At 37.2% G+C, this 10,846-nt stretch overlaps 1 protein-coding gene across 1 annotated transcript; it reads right to left on the reverse strand.

Annotated features, from left to right (window-relative positions):
• Positions 1-6,040: 6,040 nt before the first annotated feature.
• Positions 6,041-6,775, reverse strand: LOC138897008 (uncharacterized). The gene is made up of 2 exons (XM_070182959.1): positions 6,580-6,775; positions 6,041-6,408 (listed from the first exon to the last, which is right to left on the reverse strand). Exons 1-2 carry the CDS (start codon positions 6,773-6,775, stop codon positions 6,041-6,043), a joined length of 564 nt encoding a protein of 187 aa, XP_070039060.1.
• Positions 6,776-10,846: the final 4,071 nt, after the last annotated feature.

Below are 10,846 nucleotides of genomic sequence, written 5' to 3' on the forward strand. Positions count from 1 at the left end.
AAAATTCCATCGCACTTGCGGACCTGCACGCACTTGCGCCCTTCCTCTCGCTTCTACGTAACATGAGCCGCATCTGCGGCTCCAACTGGGCAGCCCTTCGTCCACTTCTGCGAGCCACAGCTTGCTTGTGCGAGTCCGCACCTGCGATCAGTCCCTCTGCAGGTGCGATGACACCAGAAGCTACAAATTTTAGAATTTGCCTTAGTCCAAAAATTGATCTGATTTCGATCCGGATCGCACTCGGGGTACTCGGGACCCCGTCCGAAAATACCAACAAGTCCTAAATTATCATACGAACTTAGTTGAGTCTTCAAATCACATCCAACAACACTAAAAACACGAATGACACATAGATTCAAGCCTAATAAATCTTAAGAATTTCCAACATCTACATTTGATGTCGAAACCTATCAAATCAAGTCCGATTGACCTCAAATTTTGTACACAAGTCATAAATGACATAACGCAGCTGTTAAAATTTTTAAAACTGGATTCTGACCCCGATATCAAAAAGTTAACTCCCCGGTCAAACTTCCAAACTTAAATTCTTATTTTAGCCATTTCAAGTCTAATTTCACTACGGACTTCCAAATAAAATTTCGATCATGCTCCTAAGTCCAAAATCACCATAAGGAACTGTTGAAATCATCAAAATTCTATTCCGGGGTCGTTTGCACATAATTCGACATCCGGTCACTATTTGAATTTAAACTTTTAATTTTTCTTTAAAATTCCATATCTTGGGCTAGGGACCTCGGAATTTGATTCCGGGCATACGCTCAAGTCCCAAATCACGATACGGACCTACCGAAACTATCAAAACACTAATCCGAGTCCATTTGCTAAAAATATTGACCAAGGTCAACTCAATTGAGTTTTAAAGCTCTAATTCACATTTTAATTCATTTTTCGCATAAAAACTTTTCGGTAAATTTTACGGATTGCGCACGCAAGTCGAGTAATGATAAATAGTGCTTTTTGAGGTCTTAGAACATAGAATTAATTATTAAATTTAAAGATAACATTTTAGATCATCACAGACCTCTTGGTCTCTCTCTCCTCTCTATCCCGGGCAAGCATGCCCTCCAATCTCCTGGCAATACTCACAACCTGTTGATAAGAAATATCTATCTCCAACTCCCTAGCCATACTAATCCGGATACTGGGGTGGAGTCCCTCAATAAACCATCGAACCCTCTCTCGAACTGTGGCAACCAAGGCGGTGCATGTCGGGCCAAATCACTAAAACAGACTACATACTCTAACACAGTTATCGATTCGTGGCGCAGCTTCTCGAACTCCGCGCAGCATGAGTCCTTGAGGCTCTGAGGGACATACTCTCTCAAAAACATATCCGAGACCTAAGTCTGCACACAAAACATGTGCAGAAGAGTAGCATGAATACATCACAATCGGTACCCAGTAAGTGCCAAGCCTAACGTTGGTAGAGTAGTGACAAGGTCAGATCCGGGCCCTACTGGAATATAATAATAAAGCAAGGCAAAATAAAATATCGCAGTAAAAATAAAGATTGAAATTTAACAAGAAAGAATTCATAGAAGGTAACAGCTCAATACACAGAGATAACAACAGGGGATCTCCCGAGATACTGTCTCGTAGTCCCAAACGTAAATGTGTAGGGGGATCTTCCGGAATACGGTTTTATAGTCCCAAAGTAAATATGCAAGACAGGGGGATCTCCCGGAATACCGTTCTGTAGTCCCAAAGTAAATATGCAGTACAGGGAAATCTCCTGGAATACCGTTCCGTAGTCCCAAAGTAAATATGCAGTACATGGGTATCTCCCGAAATACTGTTCTGTAGTCCCAAAGTAAACAGGCAGTACATGGGGATCTTCCGGAATATCATTCTGTAGTCCAAAATAAATATGCAGTGCAAAAATAGAAATACAACTACATCATGAAATCTTACGATTTAGACTAAGTACCAGACAAGGAAGAAGCAGAAAATTCACTAAGCATGCTGCACAAAGTTCACATAAGCAATTAAGACACGTAGACATAATGTATTAGACTAAACAGGATAGCTACGCATATTGGAATAACTCAATTAAGAATGAAAATAGATTAATACTTATTAAAATGGTATAACTCAAACTAAAGGAAAACATGTTTCTGCTCAGTAAGAAAATCGGGGTTTTCCACAACTAGCTCATGTATGTACTCGTCATCTCACGTACACGGCGCTCACATATCAAAATAGTTCCAAATCTTAAGGAGATTTCCCCCACACAAAGTTAGGCAAGCCACTTACCTCGAACCAAGTTAAATCAATCGGTCACAATGCCTTTCCGACGAATATCCGGCTCTGAATGGTCCAAATCTAGCCAAAATCAATTACATATCATAAATACAACCATAATAGACTCATCTAATTAATGAAGTTAACACTTTAACAAAACTTCCGAAGTTAACTCAAAAATCGCCCATGGGGCCCACGTCTCGGAATCGGGTAAAAGTCACAAAATATGAATACACATTCACTCACGAGTCTAACCATACCAAATTCACTCAAATCCGATACCAAAATCTCGATCAAAATCCCGAAATTCAGCCTAAGAACTTTTTTCAAATTTTCCCATATTTCCACCCCAAATCCTAAATTAAATGATGAAATCAAGTATAGATTAGTGGAAATTAATCATAAAGGAGTTAGGAATCATTACCCAATAACTTCCTCCGAAAATCTCTCCAAATTGTGCCTTCTACCGAGCTCTTAATCAAATTTTGTGATATGAACTTAAACCCTCGTTTTTGAACTTTAAATTCTGCCCAGTGGTTCCTTAATCGCGATCGCGGAAAAGGCCTTACGATCGCGAAGAACAACTTCGCTCCCTCAGAACTTTACTCTACGTGAACATGTAACACCTCACGCGAATGCGATGCACTAGCTGCTCATACCTACGCGATCGTAATTGTCCTCACGCGACCGCGAAGAGTAACACTCAAACTCCACTGCTGCCTCACTTCTTCTTCGCGGACGCGGCCTAGCCCACGCGTTCGCGGTGCACTGCCTGATAACCTTATGTGATCGCGTCTTCATCTTTGCGAATGCGAAGAGAAATTTTAGCTGACCTCTCAGATGACCTATGCGATCGCGAGATCTCCCTCGCGAATGCGATGAAGAAAAAATGTCTGCAATAACACCAGAAAATCTGCCAACTCCCTAAGTCCAAAACTGACCCGTTGAGCATCCGAAACATGCCCGAGGCCCCCGGGACCTCAACCAAACATGCCAACCAATCCTAAAATACCTTACGAACTTAGTCGAGCTCTCAAATCACATCAAACAACGCTAAAATCATGAGTCACCCTCCAATTCAAACTTAAAGAACTTGAAACTTTAAAATTCTACAACTGATGCCGAAACCTAACAAACCACGTACGATTGACCCCAAATTTTTCATACAAGACATATTCAACATTATGGACCTACTTTAACTTCCGGAATCAAAATCTGACCCCGATATCAAAATTTCCACTACCAGTCCAAAACTCCAAAAAATTGACTTTCGCCATTTCAAGCCTAAATAAGCTACAGACCTCCAAAACACAATCCGGACACGCCCCTAAGTCCAAAATCACCTAACGGAGCTAACGAAACCGACGGAATTTCATTCTGGAGTTGTCTTTATACAATTCTGACTACGGTCCAAATCCTAACGCTTAAGCCTCCATTTAGGGACTAAGTGTCCCAAAACACTCCAAAAACCAAAATGAAACCTCCCGGCAAGTCACAATAGCAGAAATAGATATGGGAAAAGTAGTAAATGGGGGATCAGGGCTATTACTCTCAAAATAACCGGTCGGATCGTTACACACAATGTCATGAAACTAGCCCAAAATTGATGATATGATGTATCAATAAATAACAACAGAGACTGAGATATGATATTAAATGAATGAACATGGCTGAGTATGAAATTTCAAATGTAAGCAAACAACTCTACAATAGTAATGACCTCAATGAGTCCCAACAGAATAAGCATGTAGCCTAGATATGGTTTCTAACATGGATCACAACTCAATAGCTCTAGTACGTAGAGATTTTCATGATTACAGATAAGTTCAAGTAACTACACAGTATCACAGGAATAACGACATCACAGTTTGCACGGTGCACACCCACACGCCCGTCACCTAGCATGTGCATCACCTTAATACCATACACATAACACGTATAATCAGGGTTCATACCCTGAGCTCCATGATTAGAAGAGTTACTTACCTCGAACAAGTCGAATCCAATATCGAGCAAGCTAAACAATGCTCCAAAAATTCCATTATGCACGTATCAACTTCCGAACGGCTCGAATCTAGTCACAATTAATTCGATTCAGTCAACACAAATTATAGGAATTAATTCCATATCAAAACACTAATTTTTCCCACAAAATCCGAAATAACACTCAAAAACCGCCAGCGGGGCCCACATCTCGGAACCCGACAAAAGTTACAAAATATGAACATCCATTCAACCACGAGTCCAACCATACCAAATTTACCAAATTCCGACAACAACTTGACCTTCAAATCCCCAAATCTCATTTTCAAATCCCTAGGCCCAAATCCTCTAATTACACCTCATAAATACGTAATCTAGTCGGAATACTCAATGATAATTTAATATTATCGACTAGAAATGATCACAAGTGACTTATCTCAAGTTTTTTCGTGAATTATCTCGAAAATCGCCCCAAAACCGCGGTTGGAATGTCCAAAATGACAAAAATATCGGACCCTTGTGTTTTTTGTAGCATGCCCAGCGTTTCCGTTTCTGCGGAGTACTTAAATGCATTTGCGGTCTCGCAAATGCGAGTTCCTCCCTGCTTCTGCAGCTTCTTTCGCTTCTGCAGACAAGAGGCCCGCTTCTGTGGCCTCGCATTTGCGGATCCCAAGCCGCTTCTGCGATGAGGCCCCTCCCCTCTCACTTCTGCTTCTGCGATCAACTCGTCGCAAGTGCGAGTCTACTTCTGCCGTCCTGCATGCGCACCTGCGACCCCTGCCCTTGCCAAGCCAATTCCGCTTCTGTGCAACCAAGCTCGCTTCTTCGAGCTCGCACCTGCGAGACAATTTCCGCATTTGCGATTGCATCACTAGGCAACAGCAAGTTTCAATTGTTTTAAGTCCAAATTTAATTCGCTAACCATCCGAAATTCACCCGAAGCCCCCGAGACCTCAACCAAATACACCAATAAGTCCTAAAACATCATACGAACTTAATCAAACCTCTAAATCACATTAAACAATGATAAAATTATGAATCATACCCCAATTCAAGTTTAATGAAACTAAGAATTTCCAACTTCTACATTCGATGCCGGAACCTATCAAATCAAGTCCGATTGACCTCAAATTTTGCACACAAGTCATAAATTACATAACGTACGTATTCCAATTTTCAGAATCGGATTCCGACCCCGATATCAAAAAGTCAACTACCCGGTCAAACTTCGAAACTTAAATTTCCATTTTAGCCAATTCAAGCCTAATTTGACTACGGACTTCCAAATAATTTTTCGGGCACGACTCTAAGTCCAAAATCACCATACGGATCTATTGGAATCATCAAAAATCTATTCCAAGGTCGTTTTCTTATTAGTCAACATCCAGTCAACCTTTTCAACTTAAACTTTAAGTCTTGGAACTAAGTGTTCCAATTCATTCTGAAACCTCTCCGACGAGTCACAAAATTATCATAAACACAGGATAAGTAGTAAATAAGGAGCGTGGCTGTAACACTAAAAATGACCAGACGGGTCGTTACAGTTCAGGTCCCGAGCCTTCATTTCTCGAACCTTGGCTAACCTGAACAATCTCTTGTCACTGCCTCTGCCCCTTAGTTCAGCATACAAGCGTTCAAATGATGCGGTCTTAGCTACCGTGACCGCTAACTTTGCCTCTTTCTTAGTCTTCTTGTAACACTCCTTAAGCGTCCTCCTCTTCTCCTCGTCAGCGTTCTTCACTAACTTCATATGCGCCGCTTTCTTGGCTTCTACTTTATCTTAGACCTCTCCATTCTACCACCAGTCACCTTTGTGACCCATGGTAAAACCCCTTGTGACCCCTAAAACTGTTCTAACAGCTTCCCTAATACAGTTCGCTGTCGAGGACCACATACTACTCGCATCCCCACAACTCCGCCAAGCCTCCATATCTAAGAACTTCTCCCCCAATTCCTGAGCTTTGTCCTCGGGCAAGGCTTCCCACTTGATCTTAGGTTGACCAAACACCACTCTCTTCTCCTTCTCCCTCTTAATCTCCAAGTCCATAACCAAGAGCTTATGTTGGGTCGAAAGCCACTCACTCGGAATAACTTTGTAATCAGTGCATAAGCCGCTATCCCTCTTTCTGCAGAGTAAGTAGTCACCAAATGGTCCTCTCTCTTCTGAAAATACGAGTTAGCTAGCACCAAATCAAAGGCTCTAGCAACGAAGTACCACCTTCATTCCTAACTCCAAAACCGAACCGGCCATGCACATCATCATAATCCCTAGTCGTCTCCCAGTATGACCATTAAAATCACATCCTATGAAAATTTTGTCGGAGTGCGGAATACCACGCACTACCTCATCTAAATCCTCCCAGAATTGCCTCTTGACCTCCTCTCCCAAGCCCGCTTGCAGTGCGTATGCACTAACCATGCTTAAAGTAAGCCCACCAACTACTAGCTTAATAGCCATCAATCTATCGTTCACCCTCTTAACATCAACCACCAGCTCCCTAAGATCTCTGTCTACTAAGATACCTACCATGTTCTTGCCCCTAGTACCCCCAACACCTCCTGAGTACCACAGTGTATATCCGTTAACCTCACGTGCCCTAGTACCCACCCATCCAGTCTCCCGGACACACGATATATCGATCCTCCTCTTCTGGAGAATCTTCCCTAGTTTTAGTCAATACGAATTTCAAAAATGACCTCGATCCCTCTCAAGTTGGGGTGTAAACGATACCAAAACAGGATTCAATGTATTCAAATTTCATTCGTTACGAATTTTATCAACCATTTGCTGAGTTGCATTTTTATGTCTATTCAATTTATTTTTCATGTATATAAACAATACTGCAATTTACTTGAGCATATCTAGCTTTATGATCAAAATTAACACTTATAAGGTATCATGGCTAAAAATGGTTCATTCGCTAAATATTTATGATTAAATTACCAATTGTTTCGCATGTTAAGATACCTTAAACAATTTATCATAATCCGACATGTAAAACTAAATTTTGGCGAAGGATTATTACACTTTTATAAGTCATGTTGATATATTTATTTAAATTGATATTAATGACTTGTCATAATTTTTTTGGCTCTTTAAAATGAAAATTAATGACTTGTATATTATTTAGATGCAGTTATCCTCGAATTTAGATATATAAATTAATCAAATCTCTCTGGTATTAATTTAAAAAACTAACTGGGCAGATACTACTAAATGGCCATGTCAAAATATATGGGAAAAAATGCAAAATTGGTTGGTCGGTCACAACTAATTACATTCACTAGCCAAAAATATATAAAATATTTATATTATATGTATATAATACACACTAGCTTTAGAGTACGCGCGTTATGCGTGTACTTCATATCAGTGAGTATAAAGTTTTTAAAAATTACACAAATATTATTAACCTATGTAATTGAGTTATAAACTAAAATTTTAAAAAACATAAGTTCTTGAAAATGATGAATATTGATAATATATAGCCAACTTAATAAAGAAAAAATTACGTACATCACATTAGCTTATTCTAATGCCTTATCATGATTTTGGTGTTTGAATTGTGCATTTGCTTTAGTTGCTCGACATGTCAGAATAATATGCTAACTCGTACTCAAATATATCTTGTAATAATATTATACTTTTCATGGCCTTAAAAGATAAATTCTATTTACTCAAGTACATAATATGAATTTCATCTTATTCCTTATTGGAAATCAAACTGAAAAAATAAAAAGTAAAAAAAGACTCCATATTATCAGGTCTAACTATCATACGAATAACTTAATCGGATAGGTACTGTTTAAATCCAAATACATGTGTTTTTGAAAAAAAAAATGATTATCATAAAAATTAAGGTAAAAAATTATTATTATTATTATTATTATTATTATTATTATTATTATTATTATTATTATTATTATTATTATTATTATTATTATTATCATCATCTTAACCAACATGAAGCTATCATTATTTAATATTATTTTCAAAAGGTATAAAAATGTATCAACATTTCATGTAATGTGCATTTAGATAAATCATTATAATAGTGTTTGCAATATCTATTTTTATTTGCATATACATTTTAAATTTTTTGAATTATAAAAGTAAATTATAATTAACTAATTAAAAGCTATTCATTGATAATATTTAGTGATTGTACTTGAATTCCGCTTTCATTGATCACATTTAGTGATGGTACTTGAATTCAATTGATTGGATATTATCTCTCTTAATTCACTACGAATAATTTTGCTAAAATATGATCTCTTTTATTATTTGGATGGCTTTATCATGAGAAACTTACTATTAGTACTAATATTTGTCGCGAGTTTCATAGTTATATTAATAATTAAAGATAATCATGAGTCAAAATACAAACAAAATGAAAAAGAAAACAAAAATTTAAAACCAAAGAATTCTTTTTTAATATTTTAAAACTAATTCTTTCAAAATTAAATTCAAAGTAAAATACATAACTAATGGCGTTTGGATCTTTTGTTTTAAAATTTTACTCTTTGTTCCTCAAGTGAGTTCCACGCCCATCGAAGAATACAATTCATATTATCTCCTAATGAAAAGTATGTTAATTTTAATGAGGAAATAATTTAAATAAGGTAAAACTTTTACTACTTTTAAAGTCCTAAATATTAAGAGTTCTTATATATTTTAAATAAGGAAAGATTTTTAGTAAATTAAATGACTATTCCTATGTCACGACTCGAAATTCCCACCTTCGGAACCGTGATGGTGCCTAACATTTTCACTTGCTAGGCAAGCCAACGTTAGAATAATGCTAGCCATTTTAAAATAATTTTAAATTAATTAATAATAAAGAAACAAATGCGTAAATAAAGTTTGAAATACATTAAATAATCCATAATAATAGCGATATCTAAATACCATCCCAGAACTGGTGTCACAAGTGCACGAGCTACTAGAATAATACAAATAAAGGTCTGAATAAAATTCAAGCAGTTTGGAAAATAATACATAACTAAGATAAGACAGAAGGGAACTTCAGAACTGCGAACGCTGTGCAGCTATACCTCAAGTCTCCTCTGAGTAACTGAATCCGAGCACGTCTACGATACGCCGCTAGGACCAACTCCAAAATCTGCACAAGAAGTGCAGAACGTAGTATGAGTACAACCGACCCCATGTACTCCGTAAATGTCGAGCCTAACCTCGACAAAGTAGTGACAAGGTTATGACAAGACACTTACGTAAACAACTTGCACAAGTATAAACAAATACGAAGCAATAATAATACAATAAATAACAATTTATAAATTGGGAGGGAACATGCAAAAGGGGAATGATATAATAATTTCAGCTGGAGAAGTATCACTTAGTAGCCAATTAATTCATCAACAATAAAATGAGCAAATGATAATATGAAAATGGCACGACACCACCCTTCGTACTTTTACTCTCATTCCTCCCATAAACTAATAAATAATAATAATAATAATAATAATAATAATAATAATAATAATAATAATAATAATAATAATAATTGGCACGGCATCACCCTTCGTTCTTTAACTCTCTTTTGGTACGGCATCACCCTTCGTGCTTTTACACTCTCTGAAAATGTACGGCATCACCCTTCGTGCTTTTACTCTCAAAAATGACACGGCAACACCCTTCGTGCTTTTACATTTTTTCTCACCATGACAATGATAAAATAATTAATAAAAATAAAACGGCATCATCCTTCGTGCTTTTACACTCCTTCTCACCATGTTCAACAATAATTAAATCAGTAAAACATTCATGAATAATGATCAAATAATCAATAATAAATTTAAACAGGAATATCTTAATTAAATAGGCAATTATTCAAAATTAAATAAAATCCTCCAGCATGCTTTGACTCAACCACAACGCATAAGTACTCGTCACCTCACATATACATTGTACCCGCACATTAAATCACGTAGCAAATAGATAATTAAATCCTACTCTCTCAAGTCAAGGTTAACCACGACACTTACCTCGCTTTGCAACCAAATTCAAAATTTCAATAAACCCTTGCCTCGCGAACTAGTGTCCGAAATCCTCAAATCTAGTCATAAACAATTCAATATACTTAATGCAAATTGTATAAATTAATTACATATGAATTTATAAATTTTCTGGATTAAAATCTGAAATTCATTTCAAAAATCAACAACAGGGCCCACGTCTCGAATCTCAAAAAAACTTACGAAATCCGAACACCCGTTCCGAGACGATTCCAACCATACAAAAATTACCCAATTCCGATGTCAAATGGACCTTCAAATCTAAATTTTTCGTTTTTTGAAAAGTTTTACAAATATTTCAATTTCTTCCATCTAAATCCGAAATAAAGGATGAATATAGACCTGGATTTATGAAATATAATCACTCTTGGTTATAGAACACTTACCCAATTCAAAATCGTGAAAAATTCCTTTGGAATCGCCCAAATACGTGCTTGAAATATCCACAAAAAAAAAATCTCAGACTCTTCGATTTATATACTGCCCAGGGATTTTCGCTTCTGCGGTGGACTTGACCGCGCCTGCGGTCTCGCTTCTGCGGAGCCATATGTGCCTCTGCGCTGCC

Source organism: Nicotiana tomentosiformis, chromosome 8 (assembly GCF_000390325.3).
Source record: "Nicotiana tomentosiformis chromosome 8, ASM39032v3, whole genome shotgun sequence".
In the NCBI taxonomy this organism is placed as follows: domain Eukaryota; kingdom Viridiplantae; phylum Streptophyta; class Magnoliopsida; order Solanales; family Solanaceae; genus Nicotiana; species Nicotiana tomentosiformis.